General features: G+C 41.0%; 2 protein-coding genes across 5 annotated transcripts in view; both read left to right on the top strand.

The window, feature by feature from the left end:
- Window positions 1–3,151: 3,151 nt before the first annotated feature.
- On the top strand, window positions 3,152–18,854 carry DSCC1 (DNA replication and sister chromatid cohesion 1). Its single transcript, XM_061171805.1, has 9 exons — window positions 3,152–3,623; window positions 5,655–5,823; window positions 7,077–7,211; window positions 9,933–10,023; window positions 11,882–12,020; window positions 12,478–12,530; window positions 12,720–12,874; window positions 15,281–15,429; window positions 18,452–18,854. Exons 1-9 carry the CDS (start codon window positions 3,445–3,447, stop codon window positions 18,558–18,560), a joined length of 1,179 nt encoding a protein of 392 aa, XP_061027788.1. The 5' UTR covers window positions 3,152–3,444; the 3' UTR covers window positions 18,561–18,854.
- Window positions 18,855–20,952: 2,098 nt separating this feature from the next.
- TAF2 (TATA-box binding protein associated factor 2) overlaps window positions 20,953–24,805 on the top strand; it is an 81,241-nt gene continuing 77,388 nt past the window's right edge. For all 4 annotated transcript variants that reach the window (XM_061171692.1, XM_061171691.1, XM_061171690.1 and 1 more), the window contains exons 1-2: window positions 20,953–21,319; window positions 21,741–21,794. In XM_061171692.1, the coding sequence (XP_061027675.1) occupies window positions 21,236–21,319; window positions 21,741–21,794 (138 nt within the window). In that variant the 5' untranslated portion in view covers window positions 20,953–21,235. The remainder of the gene's footprint in view (window positions 21,320–21,740; window positions 21,795–24,805) is intronic.

Genomic DNA, 24,805 nt, shown 5'->3' with positions numbered 1-24,805 from the left:
CCAGAAGCTCATCAGGAGAACAACTGAGGCCAGATTAAAGGAGTGCAGGCCCTGCACACACCCTGATCCTTATCAGCAACTCCGCCCTCGAACCACTGCTATAAAACTCCTCACCAAATCCTCCCAGGTTGGGACACACAGTTTTTCAGGGCACGAGCCCACTGTGTCCCCCTTTGCCTGGCAAAGCAATAATGCTATTCTTTTCTACCTCACCCAAAATTCTGTCTCTGAGATTCGATTTGGCACCGGTGCACAGAGGCCGAGTTTTCATCAAAAGTACAGCTTTATTGCGAGGTGCTCAACATGGGGCTAAACAAGGAGAACAGGCAGCTCATGCTCAAATGACCAAACTCCCTGACGGCTTTTCAGGAAATGGTTTTTAAAGACAGTGTGAGGAAGAGAGTCATAGGATGTGTGATCAGCTCACATACAACTCTTCTGATTGGGTGGTGGCAGGGTAACTGGGTGGTATTTCAGGAGTCAACATCATCAACTTTCTTGTTCCAACTGGTCTGGGGTCTATGTGCTGGTGGGTAGCAGTTAACTTCTTCCACCTGATGGGGGTTTTAGTATCTGCAAAACAACTCAAGGATATGATTCAGGATATTATCTGTAGCCCTTGAGGAGGAACTAAAGATCCTTGATTTTGTTTTATGGCTAAACTATTATTATTGTGTCTTGCTTAACTGTTTTCCTTTGTTTCTGTATTATCTCACTTCTCTGATTAAGTTTGCTCTTTGGAACTAGGGAAAGGCCTAGGAGGCTAAAGTTCATCTGTAAACGAGAAGAGGGGATGGGTGGGTCTGTCCTTGGAAAGGTCCTACAGGGTCCTGCTCAGCTCCCATCTCACTCACAGGCACCCTTGTAATTACCATATATGTGCATTTAAAAGCTTTATCTTTTAGCTCCTGGCCAAACCTTTTTTCAAACTCCAAGTTCTAGATCCTCACATGTATATTCTCATAGCAACTCAATCTCCACGTATCAAATCCAGAACTCATCTGACTCCAAACCTATTCCTACCCTTCCTACAATATGTTGTAAATGAGGGGATGCAGTTGCTCATGCAGGAATCTAGAATTCATCCTTCATTCTTTTCCCTCTCTTACTCTCCATGTCTAATCAAGTAGCCACTGTTGTCCTTTCAATCTCAAAAATTATTTCTCAAGCCCAGCCACCCTCATCAATCATTTAAGATCTTACTAGTCTCCTTCTACACTTGTCTCCCTTCAATCTGTGCCAGGAACTCTTTTTCTTCCTTTTCCCTCCCTTCCTCACTCATGTATGATTTATTACCTGTCCATTGAAGTTATTTGTCTGTATGTCAGGTTTTATGTTTTTGTTTGCCGCACCATGAGGCATGCAGTATCTCAGTTCCCTGACCAGGGATTGAACCCGTGCCCCCTGCAGTGGAAGTGCAGAGTCTTAACCACTGGACTGCCAGGAAAGTCTCCATATGTCAAGTTTTGTAATACTGAGGAAAAATATTTTAAATATATTTTATTACACATGATTAATGCATGTATATGCTCTCAGTGTTAAAATTTATACAGTAAAGAAAAACCAGAAATCCTTTTTGATGTCCCCCTGCACTCCCCTCCTTAGAGGTAAACATTATCACAACTCATTCATTTATTCACTCATTCAGTTGTTCAGCGAATATATATGAAGATCCATTATGTGCTAGGCACTCTGCTTAATGATGACTGAAAACATATCCTAGTGAAGTTTATAGCTTACAGTCTTAGAGAAAAACAAAACAAAACAACCAACCAAACCCAAAACCCCCACATTAAGTAATTACACAAATGTAAAATTACAACTTACTTAAAATCTAGGCATGAGAGGTACCTGTTGCCATGAGACATATATTTGACAGGCTTGACCTGATCAGGGAGGTCAGAGAAAGATTTCTGAGAAGTGACTATTGACCCAGAGTTGAATGATCCAGTGTAGTAGCCACTAGCCACCTGCGATTATTTAAATTTAAATTAACTAAATCAAGTAAAATTTAAAATTCAGGGACTTCCCTGGTGGTCCGGTGGGTAAGACTCCGAGCTCCCAATGCAGGGGGCCTGGGTTCGATCCCTGGTCAGGGAACTAGATCCCACGTGCATGCTGCAACTAAGAGCCTGCATGCCGCAACTAAAGATCCTGCATGTCACAGCTAAGACCCAGGGCCTTATGTGCCTTATGTTAGGAGGAAGCCTTGAAGAGGAAGAGGGAAGCAGTAGTAGATGAGGCGGGATATAGACCTTCCAAATCGCCAGAGGGAAAAAAATCAAACAAACAAAATCAGTTTAATGAAAGAGTGAAAAACTAAGAAGCAACAAAACCAAAAATGTTCAATAAATAGAAAAAAAAAAAGATAGCAGAGAAGCAGTCAAATATTTCTATTAGATCTAAATTTGCATGCCGTGTATGTGAGCCTGTGTAGATCTGCTCGGGGGTGGGGGGGAAATGCTACATTCAGCACAGCCTAAGATCTAGGTTTGGTAGAAGATCTTATCTTGATGTATTAGAAGACACCTTAGAGAAAGCAGAGGGAGTACTTTACACATCCTGTAGCGGTGAGTTTGTCTCCCCAGGACACTGCAGGGCCTTGCCTACCCCAGGAAGGTGCTTTCCTCTTGACATGGGGTCTCAGCCCCTCACCTGCCACCCAGCCCAGACTAGGTACTCAACCAATGGATGGATCTAGTCCGAGCCATAGATTCCCAGATATGATGAGTGGTCCCCAGACCCAAAGAAGTGAGATGCCCTGTGCAATTCTACCAGGACCTCACTCCCGGTCCAAGGTGTTTGCACAAACTCGGTGCGTTATTTTTCGAGGCGTAATAGACTAGACTGGAATCAGACTTTACTACCTCCTGGCTGTGCCACCTGGGGTAAGGAGCTTGCTTCCTCATTTGCAGAACGGTATTTAAAAGGGTCCACTTCACAGGGCTGTGGTGAAGGATTCATGAAATTATGCATGCAAAGTGCTTATTGCAAGACCCGCCACTGGCGGAAGACGCGACTATTTGGATGGCGAGGAAATGGGGATATTGGCAGGAAACAGGGCGGGGAGGAGGGCAGCGGAAGTGGTGGGGGAAGGTTCCACGTGGCGCCCCGCGGGGTCGCAGCTCAGCTCGCGCCAGCTTCCGCCGAGAGCTCCCCGCGGACGCCGGGTTTCCTTCCAGCAGCCGCTGCTAGGCCTGGGGTGAGCCGGCAGTCCTCGGCAGGGCACGAGTCCGGGAAGCTTTCGGACTCCCTCGGGGTCGCCTCCGCGGCACGCTCCGCCCCGGAAACACGCCCCCAGCCGCCTAGGCGCGCTTTTACAACAGGCTCTGTTCTATTTCTTGTTTGTTTCGCCGGGTCGCGGCTGCCCGGGGAGCTTCATTCTACTGTCTTAAACCTGCGGCCCCTCGCGCACCGCGGGACCCCCTCTGAACCCGCGCAGCGATGAGGAGGACCCGCGACGAGGTGGACGCGACCCTGCAGATCGCCAAGCTGAACGCGGCCGAGCTGCTGCCCACCGTGCACTGCCTGGGCTTCGGCCCCGGGGCCAGCGCAGCCGCCGGCGACTTCTGCCTGCTCGAGTTGGAGCCCGCGCTGTGCCAGCAGCTTGAGGCAGGACACAGGTGAGCCGGGGTCGGGACCTGCCGCCTCCAGCCTCGTGCCATCCACCTTCTGATTTTCCTGCGCGGAAACACAGGATGGGGAAACTGGGCCAGAGAGGTGCATTGATTTGACCAGGTCCCTCGCAGCAGGCCGGTGACCTGATCCCCAGCTGGCTGCCTTTTCCCGAGGAGTCTGCGCCACTGTTGGTCCGTCCAGTTAGCTGGACTAGTCCGGCTGGTCTTGGAGGCCTCTGTCAGCGGAAACAAGTCAGGAAATAGAACCTCGGGGAAGTTTTGGAAATGTTAACAGCGAGGCCAGGCACTACACAGAACGCTTTGCCATTCTATCTTAAAGTCCAATGATAATATCCAGTATATATGGAGTTCCTCTTGCCTGCTACTTATATGTATTTTACTCAGTAGATAGGACTGGGGGGGAATGAGTGTAAAGCTGTTTTTACAGACTTGGTAATTGTGGAAGGCCCTCAAAAAACAGACTTGCTTGGGGTCGCTCAATGGGGATTGGAAGCTGTTTTCTAATTCTAGGTCAGCTACACATTTGCTGCAAGACCATGGGTTAAAAAACAGAGGAGAAGTCCGTTCTCTCAACTTTGTGCAGTCCCTGGAAATGAGGGAAATGAGGAGTTAGGGGCTCTGGTTTAATTCTGTTCCGCTCTGTTGTTTCTCCAACACCTGTATTTTATTAGGTATAGTTTGTTCTCTGGTATACTTTTTTAATTGAATCCTTTAGGCTTTCACTTTGCCTACTTTACTCATCTAACCGTGTTATAGTTAACTGGCCAGTCTTCAGATGCTAGCAATAACGTATCTTCAAGGGAACTGAAGGAGAACGTCACTCATGGGTTTTCATGCCAGCTGAGTTGGCAGGAATTTGAGAAAAGACTTCAGGTGCGAGGACCTTCTTTGTCCAGTTATAGTTAATCTAGCTGGCAAAAACCAGAATGAAAATGTGTGTTTTAATTTTTTTTTTTTTTGCGGAGGGAAGGGGTAGTTGTTTTATTAAACAAAATATTTGAAAGCAGGGATAGTGCCATGTGGAAATAAATGTTAAGAGTAGGTACTTGGGACTATTAAATGTTGTTAGCACCAAGAAGCGTTAAAAAACCTTTTATTTTCACTTAAGGATTAGTTTTAAAAAAATATTTTCAGTCTTCTATTTCAGGTTTTTTATTATTTATTTAAAAGAAGTGAATTGTGTACAGGAGGTTTAACTACTTTATAGACAAGGAAAACTACTAGAATCAACTCCTTTTTTGTCATTTCCATTATCTTTATCATTTTTCTTCTTCCACCTCCTCACTTTTGTCCTTCCCCTCTTCCTTCTTCTTGCTTTTTTCCACCTGTGACCCTTTGTCAGAGACATCATTTAGTCTAGTTTGTAAACATACCATTTTCATATTTTTCATTCAACATTGCAGCTTTCTTTCCTCAGGGTCCCGATTTCTTTGCAGCACAGGTGACGATCAGGCCAGCTTGTGCTCCTTTGATTGTTAGGGGACACTCAGGCCAAAACAAGAAGGACAACTCTTGGGTGGGTACCAAGACCAGCAGCATGGTCATCATCTGGGAGCTTATTAGTAATGCAGAGTCCTAGGTCCCATCCCAGACATACTGCATCCTGACCTGCTTTTTAACAAGGTTCCCTAACGTGCCTACACATAAGTTTGAGAAGTATTGCTTCAGTAATTTTAGAAAATTGCGAAATCTTGACTGAAGCTTTTGGATGCTTTTCCCAGCAGTTTGCACAAAGATGCCACGTGGTAACATTTGGCCTCTTGGCCTCCTTGGATCTTTTTTGCCCGTGTGGAATTGTTTTTCCTTAGTGAGGCCACCGGCTGCCCCTCTGGGTCTCAACTGGCCCAGGCCTTGCTCTGTGGAGCTCATGGGAGGGCTGTGAGAGCAGGGGCTAGACACAGCCTTAAGACTTAGCTTTAAATTCTAGAAGGCTAGAGGATTTTGGAACCGTTTATAATGAAGATGTCCATTGGTGTCTCAGTAAACCAAGTATTTTCTTTTCCCACTTTCCTGCAGTCTTGTGATTCGTGGTGATAAGGATGAGAATGCCGTTCTGTGCAGTAAAGACAAAACATATGACATGAAAATAGCAGACACTTCCAATATGTTGCTTTTTATTCCTGGCTGTAAAACTCCAGACCAGATGAAGACGGAAGAGACACACTGTAACATTATTCACACTGAGGTACTGTCTTCTGTTTCCTGATTTATGTGAGAATGACAACACATGTGCTAATCTTGCGTTTAATTAAAAACTCGAGGTGTGGGACTTCCCTGGCGGTCCAGTGGTTAAAATTCCGTGCTCCCAATACAGGGGGCAAGGGTTGGATGCCTGGTCGGGGGAACTAAGATCCTGCATGCCGCACAGCGTGGCCAAAAACAAACAAACAAACAAACAAACTTGAGGTGTGAAATGTACAATCATAGAGAATCTGAAAAGTTCTCTAATGAAATCTGAAATTTCTCGGCATTATTTTTGTTTGTTCGGAGTCATGTAAAGTTGTCTTTATTATCCCAATCTGATTTTTAAGTCCCAGATAAGCTGACCATTTTCTGTAATATAGAAAATTTGCTATTAGGTGACTCATTTAAAAAGTTTTGCCATGGATAGGTTTTGAAAGGACTCCCTCAAACCATAACTAGTACATTAGATGAGGTAGAGAAATGAAGAAATTTGTTTCTGAGGGAAGTGTGTTTTTCACCTTTGAAATTAGTTTAGTTCATTACTCTTCATAGCCATGTATAACAAATTTTTAATTATTTTGGAGACTGCTGTTGGCAGATAGCAAACCAAAGTCTCCAGCCTGGCGAGATTGTTACACATATACAATCAAAGCACAGCCCTTAATTCTATTAAACTTTAGGCCAGCTACTTCCTAAAAATAGAATTGGAATAGAAATAAGGGAAAATACTGGGACATTTCAGTGATTCATACATGTTGCTAGAACAGAAGAACTGCCAGTAAATATTGTATTTTGTTTTTTGTAGGGCTGTGTCTTTCATTGTAATTAACTAGAAATATTGACAGTTCATCCTTTTGGAAAAGGTGTTATTTTTCTTATCATGTAGCTGTTTTGTAGGTGTTTTGGGGAGGGTATAACAACACCTGTGAATATCTTTGAGCTCTTCTTATGGGAATTCTGTGTTCTGAGACTGAGTAAAACTTAACAAAGCTCTACTAACCAGAGTTTTTAAATCTGTGGTTGCACTTTAGATGCCTAAAAAGGCTGGGTAAGGAATGCACGTGAGCAAAGCAGACTGGTGTTGATAAATGGTAGTGGATACCCAGTCTCAGGAGTAATAGGGAATGGGAAAGCAGAATACTTTGGCTCCCTTTTCTTGCTTCTTGTGGAGGGCAGATGGGTTGGTTGAAATTTTATATGAAGTTTTCTTTTAGAATGGCCCCTAAATGATTATGATGTATTTGTAATTTCTAGATCTTTGGTTTTTCTAATAATTACTGGGAATTAAGAAGATGTAGACCTAAATTAAAGAAGCTAAAGAAACTTTTGATGGAAAATACCTATGAAGGACCTGACAGTCAAAAAGAAAAGGATTCAAATCACTCAAAAGTAAGACTAGTATTTTCATTTTTTAATTTGGAATTTAAAAAATAGAGCTATAGAGACACTTAATGCTGACTTTTTTTTAAAGTTCATATTATGAAAATTTCAAACGTACCCCAAAACAGAAAGACCTCCATATATTCATCACTCTGTTGAACATCTATCAATATTTTGTCAGTCTCATTTATTCTGTCCGCCTGCTGCCTTCCACCTTTTTTGTTTTTTTTCTTTTTCTGGAGTATTTTAAAGCAAGTCCTAGATATCATGGTGACATTTATGTAGCTGAAAGCTTCTCATGTTCCTAACTAAGAAATAATAGTTTTTTAGAGGTTAAAATAATTTATTTAATTAAAAGTTATAATTAGGGGCTCTTGAGAAAAGACATTATGAAATTGGAAAGTCAGAATGGACTAATTCCTGGAAGTACGGAAAAATATTTATAAACCAGGTAAAAAAATTTTTAAGTTTTAAATGTAATTCGAAGTTATAGAACTCTACTGGTATTCTGAAGACCATATTTGTATTAGAAGTTTGACTGATTGATTGAATTTTTTTCTTTGTAACAGCTTTATTGAGATATAATTCATATACCAAGCAACTTACTCATTTTAAAGTATATAATTCAACGGTTTTTAGTACATTAACAGAGTTGTGCAGTCATCGCAACAGTGAAGTTTAGAATATTTTCACCACCCCCAAGAGAAACCCTGTACCCCTTAGCTGTTAATTTCTAATCCTACCTTTCCCTCCTTCTCTCTCCCACCTCAACCCTAGGCAGCCACTAATCTACTTTCTGTCTCTATTGATTTGCCTCTTCTGGACCTTTCATATGAATAGAATCAATAAGTGGCCTTTTCCAACAGGCTTCTTTGACTTAGCATGCTGTTTTCAAGGTTCATTCATGTTGTAGCATGCATCAGTAGTTCATTCCTTTTTATTGCCGAATAATACCCCATCTTATGGATGTACCATATTTTATTCATCCATTCATCAGTTGATGGACATTTGGGTAGTTTCTACTTTTTGAATATTATTGATTATTTGATAATTATGGATAACACTGTTGTGCACATTCATGTACAAGTTTCTAGGGAACCTATGTTTTCATTTTTCTTGGATATATATATATATGTATATATATATACATACCTAAGAGTGAAATTGATGGGCCCTGTGCTTACTCTGTATAACCTTTTGGGGAACTCCCGGACTGTTTTCCAAAGTGGCTGCACTATTTGACATTTCCATTGTATGAGGGTTCCAGTTTCTCCACATCCTAGACAACAATTGTTACTATCTGTCTTTTCTGTATCCATCCTAATGGGTTTGAAGTGGTATCATTGTGGTTTTGATGTGCATTTCCCTAATGACTAATGATGTTGAGCATCTTTTCATGTGCTTGTTGACTATTTCTGTATCTTTGGAGAATGCCTATAGAGAAACCCCTTTGCCCAATTTTTAATTGGGTTATTTATCTTTTTATTACTAAATTGTAGGAGCGTTCTTTATATAATCTAAATACAAGCTCCTTGACAGATATATGATATGCAAATATTTTCTCCTATTTTATGAGTTGTCTTTTCTTGATTTTTTAAAATTGTGGTAAATAAACAGAACATAAAATATACCACTTTAACCATTTTGAGCTGTACAGCTCTGTGGCATTACATACACTCACATTGCTCTGCAACCATCACCAGTATCCATCTCCAGAAAATTTTCATCTTCCCAATCTGAAACTCTGTACCCATTAAACACTAACTCCCCAGTTTCCCCTGCCTCTCACCCTCCGGCAACCACTATTCCACCTTATGTCTCTGTGAATTTGTCCATGCCAAATCTCCCATGTAAGTGGAATCATACAGTATTTGTCCTTTTGTGTTGATGATGTTTTGAAATAGACAAGTTTTCATTTTGATGAAGTCCACATTATCTGTCTTATCTTTTGTTGCTTATGTTTTCGGCATCATATCTAAAACCATTGCCACAATATTACTCAGCCATAAAAAGAAATGAAATGGAGGTGTTTGTAATGAGGTGGATGGAGTTAGAGTCTGTCATACAGAGTGAAGTAAGTCAGAAAGAGAAAAAGAAATACAGTATGCTAACACATATATATGGAATCTAAGGAAAAAAAAAAAAGGTCATGAAGAACCTAGTGGCAAGATGGGAATAAAGACACAGACCTACTAGAGAATGGACTTGAGGATATGGGGAGGGGGAAGGGTGAGATGTGACAGGGTGAGAGAGTGTCATGGACATATATACACTACCAAATGTAAAATAGATAGCTAGTGGGAAGCAGCCGCATAGCACAGGGAGATCAGCTCGGTGCTTTGTGACCACCTAGAGGGGTGGGATAGGGAGGGTGGGAGGGAGGGAGATGCAAGAGGGAAGAGATATGGGAACATATGTATATGTATAACTGATTCACTTTGTTATAAAGCAGAAGCTAACACACCATTGTAAAGCAATTATACTCCAATAAAGATGTTTAAAAAAAAAAAAAAACCATTGCCACATCCAACATCACAAAGAGTTATCCTCTGTTTTCTTCTAAGAATCCACTGATTTTATGTAGTAATCATTACAGATTAACAAAAGAAATTAAACTAGGATACCTTGCCTTAATCTCTTCTATGTATTTATTCAATAAGTCTAAAAAAATTCTTTGGCCTTAAAATGTGCTTGCTTTTTTTTTTTTTTTTTCTTGTTTTCTTGTTTCAGTATACAACTGAAGATTTGCTTGATCAAATTCAGGCAAGTGAGGAAGAAATAATGGCCCAGTTACACGTTCTAAATGCCTGTGAGATTGGAGGTAGCATGACTTACTATTATTAATAATGATGGAATTGGGCATCATATGAGAGACATTTTTGGACATCTTCACCTGTTTACTGCTGTTCCATGCTATTTATTTAACCGTCTTTTGGGCTCAGAGATGATGATATTTGTATTTTTGGGTGTGGGGTAGAGACTACATGTGATCACCTTTACAGTCTCTGACCTGTGATTTTTTCCACTCCTTACAGGTCTTCTTCTTTGGACTGAGTGGTAATAGAACCATATTAGATCAGGAAAGGTCTTAGATATCAGGTAGTCTAATCCCTTCATTGTTTTCAATAGGTGAGGAAACTAAGGCCTAGGAAGGAAAACGGACCTGTCCAGGGTTCCATGTTGAGTTAGTGACAGGATAAGGCATAAAACCCAGGTACTTGAACTCCTGATTCAGAATTAACTCACTGTATTTCGAAATTGCTTGGAAGATGTGTTTCTTCTTGTGATAACTCAACATACTTTTGAATGTGTTAAGTAGTTTATGTAAGAAACCTGTATAAAAGTTGTAGTGGTATGTGTTGGTCTCAGGGGTTGATGGAGAAGCCCAGTAGTATCTTGTATTTTGATTATCTCCTGGTCTGGAGTGGTAGAGTAGGAGCTATTTTTTTTTCTGGCATCTGGGCCTGCAGTAATACTTGAGTAGATGTTTGTGTGCATTTTTCAGCCCTCTTAAGCTTGCCCAGAGAAGCAGCTTAATTCTGCACCCATGTGTTAGGAAGGAGGAAATTGGCATGGTTTGGTGGATGCACTCTTAAATCTTCCAAGCAAGATTAGCTTTTGTGAGACTGTAACTCTCAAATGTGGTGAATTCTGCTGAGTGAAGCAGCTGCAGATGACTTTAGAACTAACTGGAAGCACTTAGCTCTTTGTTGTGGTTCCTTGAGACACATTTGGTCCTAAGTATCGGACATAAAGTTTCTAATTGTGGACGCCTGCTGCTAATTACTGTGGTATAGGGGGTACCGTGAATGTTAAGGTTAAAAAAAAAAGAACCAATGGGCTTAATGCAGCCCTCTGTATTATTCATTTATTACATGGGAATGGATAACATTTTGGGGGGGTATGTGTGTGTGGGGATGCAAAGATTATTTTTTCCTAGTTTTCTTTTTCAGTTTTACATCACGCATTCCATTTTTTAACATGGCCTTTATTTTTTCAGAGTAAGAATAGGAACATTCTCCCTTGGTGTGAGTGTACTTGATTTGGTGGGTGTGTACATGATTTGTTTCTCCAGGGGTGGTGGTAGTGCCTTTGGTTATAAGATGGCATTTCATAGTCTTTCAGAGGAATAGGGAAATGTATCTTGAGGCTCAGCTTTTATTTTGCCACTGGTCCACATTGTACTTCTGAGTCTGTTATCTCTTAAATGAGCTAGACTTCTTTATGAGCATGAGAACACCTCTCCAAGATAGCTGAGATGAGGGTTGTAACCATGGCAGTGCCCCATAGCAGAGATCACTGTGTGGGGTATCCAACCTATGACCTTCACCTCATTTGTATGACGTTCTAATGAAATGACTGTACCAGCTACAGGTTTCCACATTTCCATTTAGAATGACAAGATTATTGTGAGATAATTGAGTATTAAGGCACTTGAAAAAAAATCAAAATGTTAGTCATATGGAAAGTACTCTTTAAAAACCATCTGATCTCCCATGAGACCCAATTTGTAATGATCAGGAGACAAGCATAAACAGAAGCATTGTTTATAAAGAAAGCTAAGACTTTTCATGTCTCTTTTTTGCAGTGGGCAAGAGTTTACTGCTGCTTTATCAGTCTATCAGCCAATTCATTTGTTTAAAATGCCCTTTGGTAAATATAACTGTTGGAATTTGTAGGTTATTGGAGGATGCTTGAATTTGATTATGAGATGAAACTTCTGAATCACATAACTCAGCTTGTGGATTCAGAATCTTGGTCTTTTAGTAAAGTTCCCTTGAATACATGCCTTCAGGAACTTGGACCATTAGAGACAGAGTAAGTATGTTATTCATTGTCCTTCCAGATTTCCTTAAGGGGAAGAAAATTATTTTCAGGGTAGGACTAAACCCGGGGCATAGACTATTTATATCTTGATATCTTATAGGAATCTAAAGAATATACAACCAAGAAGGACTTGGGAATTTTGGTCATTGGGGTGAATAAATGTGTATCTTTTTTTTCTCTGCCATAAAAAATATAAAGGAATAATTTAAGTTATTTTATAATAAAGGTATGCTCATATAATTTGTGTAGAAATATTTAGCATGGGACCTGGTATACAGTAACTTTCCAGTGTATTTTAGTTAGTTTCTAATGTAAAGTTTTATACTTGGCAACCAAAATCCTTTAGTTATTTAAAATTTATATCTTAGTTTCTAGTTAGCAATGGTGTTTAAAAGATAATGTATAAATATGTGAAAAACTTTTCAAATAAGTGTTTAAAATTTTTCAGGGAAATGATCGGACACTGTCTTAAATGTTATGGAAAGAAATATACAGAGGAAGGTAAGATTGGGAAAGTATTTTAACGGGTATTTTAACTCTTATGTGTTAAAATTGATATGCCTTTTTCAAGTGTCTTCCTGTTAAAAATAAGAACTCCATAGGGTGATGGGAGATGAGTTGTGTATAATAATGAGTTGTATAATTAATTGTCAGAGGACCATGTGAAACTCTCTGATACATTTTCCTTAGGTGAAGTTTATTTTGAATTGAGTGCAGATAAAATATGCAGAGCTACAGCACAAATGCTACTTCAGAATGCAGTGAAATTCAATCTCGCTGAGTTTCAAGAAGTGTGGCAACAGAGTGTTCCTGAAGGAGTGATAACTAGGCTCGATCAGCTTAAGGTAAGGTAGCCATGGTGATTACCTCCATAACTCAGCAGGTTACTAGGTGAAATGAAGCCTGTATTGGAACTGAATTTGGAGCCTGTTTATTTTCCTAGCCCCCCATTAGGAGGGCATTCTACATCACAAAAATCCTTAAAAAAAACAAAAAATCCCACTTTATTGAAGTGTAATTTACATATCACAGTTCACCCTTTTGAAAAGGGTGATTTGTAGTAAATTTAATGAGTTACCAGCCACCACAGTCTAGTTTTAGAACGTTTGTCAACTCAGATCACTCAGGCCCATTTACAGTTAATCCTGGTTCCCACCTGGTGTATCTCATTTTGTTCCTTTTCTCTCCATTTCCATCAGCATTGTCTTAGCTGAAACTATCATGTTTGGCTCACAATAGCATCCCTAAGCGGGCCTTCTGTCCTTTTAACTGCCCACCTCCAATCCATCCTCTGTGGTGCTACTAAAATGATCTTTCAAAAATGTCCGTCAGATTAGATGAACATCTTGCTTAAATCACTTTAATGATTTCCCATTGCATTTAAGACATAAAATCCAGAGTATTATAATATAATATTTTACAATATAAAATATATAAAATCTTGGTCTACAAGGCCCTTCATACCATCCCCTGTAAGCTTCATCTCTTGATACTTTCTCTCCTGTCCACTGCATACCAGCCTTCTTTCAGATTTTTAAGATCATCAAGCTCTTTCCTACCCTAGGACTTTTACACAAAGCTTTTTGTTCTAGAATAAACTTCTCCCCAGTTTCACCTGGCCACCTCCTACTCATCTTTGAGTCACTTCATCAAGGAGGCCTTCCTTTACTCTAAAAAAAATACTTCCTGTTTTACTTTCCATGGCACCCTGGATTTCTCCTTCATGGTACTCTCACACTTAGCTTCAGAAAAATGTTTCATTATGTGGTTCCCTGCTCTCCACTTTAATAGAATTTTTTTCACTGTTGCTTGCCAATATATAGCATACTGCCTGGCATGTAGTATATGCTCAATGAGAATTTATTAAATAAGTGAAAGTATTTGCTCAATATTTACAGAGTTCCTTTTATATCTAAACACCTTGCTAGATGCTGAGCAGAAAACATCACACAAGGTGCCATCTAGGTCCTCAGCCTGGGGTCTGGCAATGGGGGTGCACATTACATGTATATATCTCTTCTGACAATGTAGAGTGATCTGTGCCATGGGAAAAGCATGCACAAGATGTTATGGGAGCAAATGAAGGGGCTTATCCATCTGACTGGTCAATCAGGGATGATTTTCTGAAGGAATGAATGTTTTAGCTGCCGAGTATGAAAGGATCATGTGTTACTCTAGACGGAAGGGCAGAGAGAAGGTTCCAGGAGAGACAAGGTTCCAGGAGAGCATGGAGGGATAAAAATTGGGACACACAGTAGGGATGCATGACTGGAGAGAAGGGTGCTGGTGAGTTGGTGAAGGACACTATGGACTGTGCTAAGGAATTTCAACTCTATCTAGAAAGCTCTTTGGGGCCATTGAGTGGCATCAGTTAGAAATGCTACCTGATGAGTTTTGCCTTTTGGAAAGAACACTATGACAGTAATGAGGATGGATTGATGGAAGGTTGGCTGGATTATGAAAAATTTAGGTTTCCAACACTTTACTCCTAACTAAGAGAGTATTGGCCAAAGAAATAGGTGACAGGGAAAGGATAGAGAAATGTTAAGGCCTTAAATCCTATATGATTTAGTGACCACTTAGATGTGGGGTTTGAATAATGGAATCTAGGATGATGCCTTGGTTTCCTAGGATTAGCAGGATGAGAACAGGTTTGGATGACAAACACAATGAGTGCATATATAGGTTTGGATATATTGGTCTGGTGCTTGGAAGAGGGATTTGAGTTGAAGATACTTGCTGATGACTGTAATATTTGTAAGTAAGTGGTGGTTGAAGTCACGGGTTTAGAGAGGTTACCCAGGACAGTGACGGTGAAACAAGCAGAGGGATGGGGTAGGGGGCCAGGGAACTACAACATCAAGTTAGGAGAAAAGTAATGAGATCGTGATGCAGGCTTAAAGGCTTAAAGAAGAAGGAGTGATCAACACTAACAAAATAAACGGGTCTAGTGAGATGAATCCAAGAAAAGGGCCCACTGGATTTGGCAACGACAGGTCATCAGCGACCTTTAGAACTAGAGCCATCTCAATAAATTGGTGTTAGTAAAAGCCAGATTACAGAAGGGAAAGTAAGTCACTGCTTAGAGGAGCTCTTTTATGAAAAAGGCTATTGTAAGTTTCTGGGTAGTTTGTGTAAGTTTCATGTGGAAGATGTTTTAAATACCTTGGGCTAAGCTAAACGTAGTGTAAATGAGTCATTTTTAAACATCAGACCATTACTTGAACTGTCCTTTTTCTCATTTCTTATAGGGTTTAGCCTTGGTGGATAGACACTCAAGACCAGAAATCATATTTTTGCTGAAAGTAGATGATTTACCTGAGGATAATCAGGAACGTTTTAATAGTCTATTCTCTCTGAGGGAGAAGTGGACAGAAGAAGATATTGCTCCATATATTGAGTAAGTAATTTCTTACAAATGGATTTTGACTGTTCTTCTTATGAGGAGTGGCATAGGGTTTTAGATTATCAGAATTTTTTTTTTTTTTTTTTTTTTGAGTATTCCTGGAAGACACTGCTTCCTTCCAAACTTTCTCCAGTGGTGGCTGTCTTCTCTATCATTCTTCACAACTACTGATCTGGGAGGTGGGGTATGTGTCATCTCTCTTCCTTACTACTGCTTCTAGAATCACTTCTTTGCTCTTCTCCTTGCAAACTGCAGCTCACAGAGGGACAGTCAACTATATACCCTCCTATGACTCTAAGGCAAGCACCCCTCTCTGATGGCCACCTTCTTTCTTTCCCACTCCCTTACTTTAACATTCTGGTAGAAGCCAGACTGTGGAAGAACAAGTTAGCCCTGAAGCCACTGCTTGTAGAACCAACCTCAAAGCCACTAATAAGCACTACCATTTCCTCACTGCATCTCCCACCTCTCGGGGCCTCTCTCTTCTCTTTCCCCGGCTTGCTTTCCAGGGTCAGTCTTTCTAACTCTTACTGTACCCGCTCTACTCCTTGCACCCTATCTCTGTGTCTTGTCATACCTCGTTGGCAAAAATCTGCAAAGATTAAACCCAACTTTCTGTTTACTCTGTACCTGCACCAGGGCAGCTGAAATTTCCTGGAGAAAAATAACACAGTGGGGCTTGCTAGTCTCACTTAAAAACTTAAGTGGTAATTAGCAGGGCCCCTGGCAACGCACCATTTCCTCATGAAACTTTTCAACCATTGGAACTTACTTTACATCTTCTTTTCTCTTTTCATACCAGCAATACCCCGTTTCCTCTTCATCCTCAGCTTATGACCGTATTTTCTTTTTTGGCTGCATTGGGTTTTCATTGCTGCGCGCGGGCTTTCTCTAGTTGAGGCGATCAGGGTCTCCTCTTCATTGTGGTGCGCGGGCTTCTCATTGCGGTGTCTTCCCTTGTTGCAGTTGCAGAGCACGGGCTATAGGCGCGCGGGCTTTAGTAGTTGTTGCGCATGGGCTCATTAGTTGTGGCTCGTGCTCTAGAACGCAGGCTCAGTAGTTGTGGCGCATGGCTTAGTTGCTCCGCGGCATGTGGGATCTTCCTAGACCAGAGCTCGAACCTGTGTCCCCTGCATTGGCAGGCAGATTCTTAACCACTGTGCCACCAGGGAAGCCCACGACAATATTTCTTGAGAAAACAGAAGCAGACAAGAAAAGACAAGAACTACCTCCTTTCCCATCGCCCAGTCTGCCAGCCTCCTGTGTGTGTGCACACTTGCTCTGCCGTCCCTCCCCTGTGATGCATGAACTGTCCTTGCTCCTAAGGCCAACCCTCCTTCTGCACTAGATCCATCCCCTCTGGCCTTGTTAAAGGATCCTCTAGTTGTCCCTTCCCGTGTTGTGTTATCAATGTCTCCCACCAACTGGATTATGGCCAGCAACACATGTATTGCTGTGAACAGTATTCTGTAGTATTGTTCATCTTAAAAAACAATAACAGTCTACGGAACCCCATGTCCTCTGCTCTCCTTCACAAGAAAGCTCCCTTTAAAAGTTTGTGTACTCACTCTTTGCTTCTTTGTCTCCCATTCTTTCCTTAACCCAATGACAGATCCTTAACCCAATGGCATCTATCTTTTTTACATTCAGTGGTCAATTGTCTGTCCTTGTTTACTTGGCCTCTTAACACTGTTTGACGCAGTGGACCACTTCCTACTTGAAACACACCAGCCTTCTCCCTTCTCCCCCAAGGCAGTTCCTTTTCCATCTCTTGCTGATGTCTCCTTGTTTTCCCAATCTTTAGATGTCGGAGTGCTCTAGCATTCTATTATTGGCTATCTTCTCTTCATTTTGTATTTTTTCTTTTGGTGCCCTCATGTAAGCCCAGTGACTCCCTAATTTTATCTTCATACCTGACCTTTTTCCTGAGCTCCAGATTCTTACATCTAGTTACCTAATCTAAATTTCTGCTTGGATATCTAATAGGAATTTCAAACATGCTCATAATGGAACTGTTGATTCCCCCTGTCCTAACCCCATCACCCTCATCTCAGCTACCAGCACTACCATTAATCCAGTTACCCAAGCAAAATGTCTAGAAATCTTCCTTGTCTTTTTTTCTCTTGCCCCCTGTTTCAAACTGTGAGCAAATCCTGATGGATCATCCATACCTGCCTCTGATTTGTCTCCCTATTTTAGTTTTTGCTCCCTTCTCCTCTCCCCCCTTTTAAACTTCTGGAAAATTTTAAACATTCAAAAGTAACAGTAAAATATAAGGAACCCTCCATGTACTTACTACCTAGCTTCCATAATCATCAACTCATTGCCTCCATTATTTAAAACTTAGATCACATTGTGCTTTTCTATGAAATAAAACCCTCCACTGGCTTCCCATTATATGTACAATTAAATTACAACTCCCTCTCATGTTCTTCAAGGCCCTATGTGATCTTCCCTTGATCCCTTCTCCAGCTCAGGTCCTCCCATATCTTCCCTTCCCTCATGATGTTCCAGTCAAAGTCTTCTCTCCTTTGAGGTACAGAAGAGGAAGCTAAAATTCAGGTAGGGTAGGTAACCTAGATAAGCTCACACAGGTAGCCTGGTATCCAGGTTCTCTGAGTCTAGACCCCACTGTATCACATTGCTTTTATGTCTGATTTGGAAGCCTGTGTGATATAATGGAAAAAACACAGACTTTGGAGACCTACAGAGCTGGCTGCAAAATTTGGCTCCATCCTTTACCACCTGAACCTCAGTTTCCTTATATCTAACATGGGGTTAAATAATACATTACTCTTACCTTGAAGGTTGGAGATAATACATACATGTAATGTACCTAGTTCAGTTATGGCTTAGTAATCTCTCCCTACCCTATCTCTCCCACAAATACACACCCTTATGTTTGTTGGAAAGATGGATTTGGGGGAGAGAGATATAAATAGCTAGTGCTGTGAAAATTGTGTTATGTTCCCTAGAATATTTATGATGTTCATTAATTTTTTTACTGTTCCCACAGAGATTTGTGTGGAGAGAAGCAAACCATTGGTGCATTACTCACTAAATATTCTCGATCTTCGATTCAAAATGGTGTTAAAGTTTATAACTCAAGAAGACCCATTTCTTAAAAAGAACAACAGTCTTGTCTTTGCGACTAAAGTTGCTTTGTAAAGTTGCTGGTTATAAGAAAACTTTTTATGTATTTGTATTCCAGACTTTTAAAAACCTAATTCTTTGAGGCATTTTTCTCCTCATCTTAAGCATTTTAAAACTACTGCTCTTTTTTTTCTTAAACGTAATAGGGTGTTTTATATCTTTCAGGTTATATTTGTATTATGTACACAGTGAAAACAAGGACAAAAGAAAGTGTTATTTCCTGTATTTAGTGTCTCTCAGTAGTCTTTGTGGGTTTATTTATAGAATAACAGTTTTGCTTTTTTTATATTTAAAATTGCATTTTTTAAATTAGGATTTGACATTCTAATTATTAATAAATTTAAAAGTTTTCAGAGAGCTAAATAGTTTCCTAGAAGAGAATTATTTATTCACTTAAATGTCATTTCTCAAGTCAGTTCCCCTCTACTTTTGACTTTCCACCAAAACAGGAAGTCACATGATGCTATATCATTTATCTAAATTAGTTGTTTATATTGATGAAATTGGCTTGACAGTTGCTCCTGTTCACCTGGCTGATGGAGATATGATTTCAGAGAGACAGCAGTGAGCGGTTCTAAAGAGAGATCTTAGTTCCCTGCCCAGGAATTGAACCTGGGCAGCCTGGATGAAAACCAGGGATCCTAGCCGCTAGTCCAGCAGGGGCTAGAGGCTAGAAGCAAAGTTCCCCTGGCTCTTGCCCGGTTTGAAAGCAAGAATGTTTCTAGAAGGCAAAAACTGTAAAAAACAGGTACAAAGTTTATTATTAGAGACACGGCACAAGTGGGAGAGCACACAGAAGAACAGATTGTTTAAGCCAGAAGGCAGAAATACACACCGAGAGAGAAAGGGTGTGGGTGCCCTCCCTACCGAGGAGGGCAGTAAAGAGGTGATTTAAATCAACTTACATAGGACAGTTTTTCTGGGTCTTTGTTTATCTTTGGCCAATTATCTTGTTTCTTTTCCCACAGCTGACCTGTTCTAGGACACTCCCTAACATGCGTGCCCAACTTTTTGCTAAGGTGGATTCCACCGCAGAGGCTTGTGGGGATGTGTCCACACTTATCATGGGTGGCACCCCTCTCTTTTTTGATCTCCAAGGAGCTTTCCTGTGCCTGTGCAGTCAGGGAAATTTCCTTGACCTCAGGAGTGGTCATCTTATCTCTTTACATCAGCAGAGGTCAGCTTCTGCCACTAGCTTTGTCCTTGGAGTATGGGGGGGAAAACAAAGCTTCAATTTTACTTCACTTGACAGACACCAGGTGTCCAGCCCAGGGGCCCATCTACTTCCCACCTCAGGTATGCACTCTGGGATGAAAGTTTGCGTACTCCCTCTCTGCTTCTTTGTCTCCCATTCTTTCCTTAACCCAGTGACCTCTCTTTAACCCAATTGCATCTATCTCCCTAAATATCCTCCATCTTCCATGCAAAATGGTGTTAAAGTTTATAATTCAAGAAGACCCATTTCAATACTAATCCTAAATGAAGAATGCTAACAGTTTATAATCCTATAATAAAGGATACTGACATTAGGTAATACTCGAAAACTACAAGTAATCTCTGGCTGGTTTTGGAATGCTTGATAAAGTTCCTTTACATCTTTATTTTCCTAGTGTGCTTTCGTTTAGACCAAAGTTCAAATTAATTTTAACTTAGCTAATGAACTTGTCACCAAGACAGTTGGAAGGGGTAGGCCAAGGTTAAATCTGGTCCGAAGTTAATTTTTTTTTTTAACTGCATAATCCACAATTAACCAAGATTTAACTGTTATTGGAATTTACAACTGTTTTATTCTCATGCATAAAATGCAAATACGATGGCTTCAAAATATTTGGCCGGTGTTTCAGTAAATTCTGCATCTATATAATCCACTAATTTTATTTATTTGTTTTTTTCAATAAACACTGAGGCAGCAGTGCCTAGTGAGGACTCCGGAATTCGATTTAGACTCCTTGAGGTCTAATCACGTATTTTACAGCCTAAATCACTGAGCTCCAGTGAGTTAATGGTGTCTTTTCACACAGCGGACCAGAGGCACACCTCTCCTGGTTTCCTATTTCCCGGGTTCCTAGTCCCCAGCCCCTGGCTCTTCGAAAACCTTTTCCCCATACTGTTCAATATGTTTGCGCTAGATCTTTATTCCTCTAAAATTTAGTGCCTCCTTCTTTCCTTCTCGCTGTGTTCGCCTCACCCACAAAGTATCTCTGGCCGCTTTGCTAAACCTTAACAGTTCTCACCCACCGTCCGTATACGAGAAAACGAAAACAAAAGCTCCGTCACTCGGGCAAGCCCCGCCCACTGACATATAACTTCCGACTCCTGCCCCCACGGCTGTCCCACTTCCGCTGACGTCGCAGGTCAGAGGTGACCGGCAAGATGTCGGCTGGCTGGCGCAGTCGGGGTTAGGTGTGAGGAGCATCTCCGTGACAGAAGCTCGGCGGAGACAGCTGACGGAGCCGAATCGCGGGAGCGAGTTGGAGGCGTTGGCGGCGGCAGATCGGGCAGGGCCGGGAGTGGGTGCCGAGGGAGCCCCGGCCGCGGGGTGTGACTGTTGGGTGCGCGGGGGAGCGGGGAGTGCCAGCTGCCGGAGACCGGTAATGCCCCGCCGCCCCCCCTGAAGCCGGGAAGCCGAGCTCCGCGGGATCCCTTCATGCCGCCTACTGGTTTAGAGCCCGCCAGAATGAACAGGAAGAAAGGAGACAAGGGCTTTGAAAGCCCAAGGCCTTATAAATTATAAGTATTTTTTCATCTCCCTTTCTTCTGCGTTTGGTTTTCATTAGTTATATTTTGTGATTGCTTGAAACTGATTTCGTGGGCCTGGGAGGCCTAGTGGGAAACTGGGAGCCACTCACGGTGATGGGAATGGTGTTTGTAGGGCGAAAATGGTTTGAATGACAGTGTAATTCAGCAGATCTACTGCTTCTTGCAGGTTAATAAACCTTTTTCTTAAAGTACTAAGTTGCATTTTTGTCCAAAGAAATTTATTTTCGTGGCTGTTGATAAATTTAAAATGAGCAAGTTACCCTAATTTGTAGGGTTTTAGCATGACAGATAAGTGTGATTCTGAGCTGCCTAGAGCACAGTTCTTGTTTATACTTGGATAGAGTTATGCATTATTTAATAACTGAAATATTTTCTTTATTCTTTAATGTACAACTCATCAGGTGGTCTGCATCAACAACATAAACTTCCAGAGAAAATCTGTTGTGGTAAGTATATTCTCAGCGGTTATAAGCAATAACAGTCCATCCTTTACAGTACTTAGAAACTTTTCTGTCCGGGCAACTGTGTTTCGAGAATAGGTAATAATTAGAATTCAAAAGTCTATATGACTCTAAGGGCCATGGCTGTGCTGTATTGGCTGCCACCTCAGTTCTCTCTTTCCTTTTCTTTTCCTTCCTATTTCCTGATTAAAGTTTTATTTCTTTTAATCTGTTGTGGAATATGAAAGTCTGTATTACCAAACATTTTAGAATCGTGTATGAAAGAAGAATAAGTCCACAGCGAGATTTCTTCTATGAAAAATGTTAAGGTTGGTACGTGCACTGACTTTTTAACTTGGCTGTTAAGAGGCCACTTGTGTTTTCTGATTCTCGGCTGACCTTGTTTAGGTGGCATTGCTTTACACTGAAGCTCTAGATAAGGTGTTTAAAACCTAGTAAACTGCCCGCCCCGCCCCAATTTAGATGTATGGATTGTTGATATATCCGTTCTAGGAAAAGTCCTTGATAACCCAAATAATTTATTCTTTCAGGGCGATCTGTATTAACTAGATCAAAATCTCAGTGAGAGCCGGTTTTCTTTGAGTGAGGACATCAACTTCCCTCAAACTTGTTTACTTAAGATGAGCTATTTAAAAATGGAACCTTTTCATTAGAAACACAGAATCTTAGATTTATAAGGATCCTTAAAGGTTTATTAAGTCCAATATCCTCATTTAAGGAATTTCTCTTTCAAAATCCCTTACATATGATTATTGACCTTATACTTCATGGAAGGATACTTTAGGTGTGTTGGGTTGTATGAATTGGGTATGGAAGATATGAGGATTAAAGAGTCTCGTTAAAAGGTTACTGTAATAATCTAGGGTAGAAATGATTTAGCCCTGAATGGAGGTATCATTAGTAAAATGGCATAGAAATAGAGTTGACATGATTGACTGATAGTGAACATTTATTACGTACGTACTACATGTAAGATCATCTTCTAAGGTTTTGTGTGTATGACCTCACTTAATCTTCACAGTAACCCCATGAGGTAGATACTATTTTTTTTTTTTTAGATAGATACTATTTTAATCCTTATTTTTTATAAATAAAGCAGCTGAAAGAATGGAGGATAAGTAAATTTCTTAAGGGCATAAAGATAGCAAGTGATTGAGCCATTTTTAATCAAACGTTCCCCTTTCCACATCCTCTACCCCTGGCAGAATGATAGGCAGCAAGGAATTGCAGATGATTCTTAACTAGGAATGCTAGAAAGGAGTTGTAGATGATTTTTAGGTCTCGCATTGGAAAGATTGGTTAGATGGCCTATGGGCTAGGGTCCCAGAAGGCACATTCTACAGATTAATTGAGGGAAGTAATGAAGGGACTACTTAGGCTTAAGAGAAACCAACAAAAGTTGGAGGAGCACCCTAGTTAGCAACGAGAAACAAGTTATCACTTCTAAACCTGAAAGAACAAAGGAAGGGAGAGGTTACAAGAACCTACTGTACCTGTAGGAAAGACTTAACCTTACAGGAGCTATGGTCTTTGATAGAAGAGTGGAGCTACTGCCTCCTTCAGCCTGGCAGGGAGGAACCTGGGGGAATAAATATAAGGAGCTCGATTTTCTTCTGCTTTCAGTTTTCTCTCTGTGCCTCCCAGTTGATCACCCCAACAAGCAGCCAGAGGGCTAGTGCCTAGTTAATGCTACTCCTGGGGCGCAGAGTAAAGCAGAGAGGGCAGATTAGGAGGGGCAAAAGGAGAATATCTAGAACAGTCTACCCCTTTTGCCCCAGATCATCCTCTCTTGTCTTTTGTTATGATGAAAGTGTTCCCAACTTAACGAAACCCTATCAGCTATTGTAGGCGTTGGCATTAGCTAACTTTCCGTTTTTGTGAGTCAAGTTTTATTTGATCACAGCCACAGCCATTTATTTATACACTGTCTATGGTTGCTTTGGAGCTACAATGGCAAAGTGGAATAGCTGCGACAGAAACTGTGTGGCCCGTTATGTCTGTTTACTATCTGGCCCTTTAAGAAAAAGTTTGCTGATCCCTGGACTAATCTATTGGTGTGAAGAAATGGCAGTTCAGCATTATTCCCTTCTAAGATATTAGCTGTCACCAGTATCTTTCATATAAGACAGTAGAAGAAAAGTGGTTGAAAGGATGTGAAAATTAATTGCTACAGCCTCTGCTTTCTTTAGCTGGTGTCAAGGTCAGAGTTGATATACACAGCTTCCTTATTCCTCCACCCATTCATTTTTCTCTTTCCTTTTGACAGCATTTCTTTTGGTCTGCCCTAGATCTTCATTCCTGTAGGATCTACATCCTTGCTTGTTTTGACTTCATTGAGTTGTTGCAGTTTTCCATTGATTAGGACTGTTGGTCAAGTGGACCTAAGAGGCATTCCAGTGAATCCCCTGGATTGCAGATGGAATTCTTGCTTTTATTGTGTAGTAGAATCTCAGTTGCTGCTAGTCATTCCAGCCAGTACAGTGACCCCTTTCTCTGCCTGTTGGTTCAGTGGCATGAGGAGCCCAAAGTGGTCAAGTCTCAGCTTCCAGATTAATAGAACCATGACTCTGTGCCCAGGTGGATGCATTCTTCCCTTAGCTACTAAGACCTCCAAACACACTGACCCTGAGGTCATGAAGACAAGAAGCAAAAATTGTTCAGTGGCTTTCTGAAGGAATGGTGAACATAGTCACTCCAACTTTTGTCCCTTGGTTCCCAGATCTATTTTGGCTATGAAGAGATGACCTGATATATTGTCCACTAGTTTAAGATGGCATCCTGTTGGAGGTCTCAATTGGTGCTGTAACTGAGCCTTCAGTAGTTGATCGTGTCAGCTGCTCTGGATGGTAGGACAAAAGGTAAAACCAGTAAATTTTGTGTGTAAGAGCCCACTGCCACACTTTTCTATACACATGGAGGCATGTATGGGATAGCATGTTGACATGTATGGCTTTTTGCAAGTATATTATAGTTAGGGAAGGAAAATGTAGAATATG

Source organism: Eubalaena glacialis, chromosome 17 (assembly GCF_028564815.1).
Source record: "Eubalaena glacialis isolate mEubGla1 chromosome 17, mEubGla1.1.hap2.+ XY, whole genome shotgun sequence".
NCBI classification, from domain to species: Eukaryota; Metazoa; Chordata; class Mammalia; order Artiodactyla; family Balaenidae; genus Eubalaena; species Eubalaena glacialis.
This window is presented reverse-complemented; position numbering and strand designations above follow the sequence as displayed.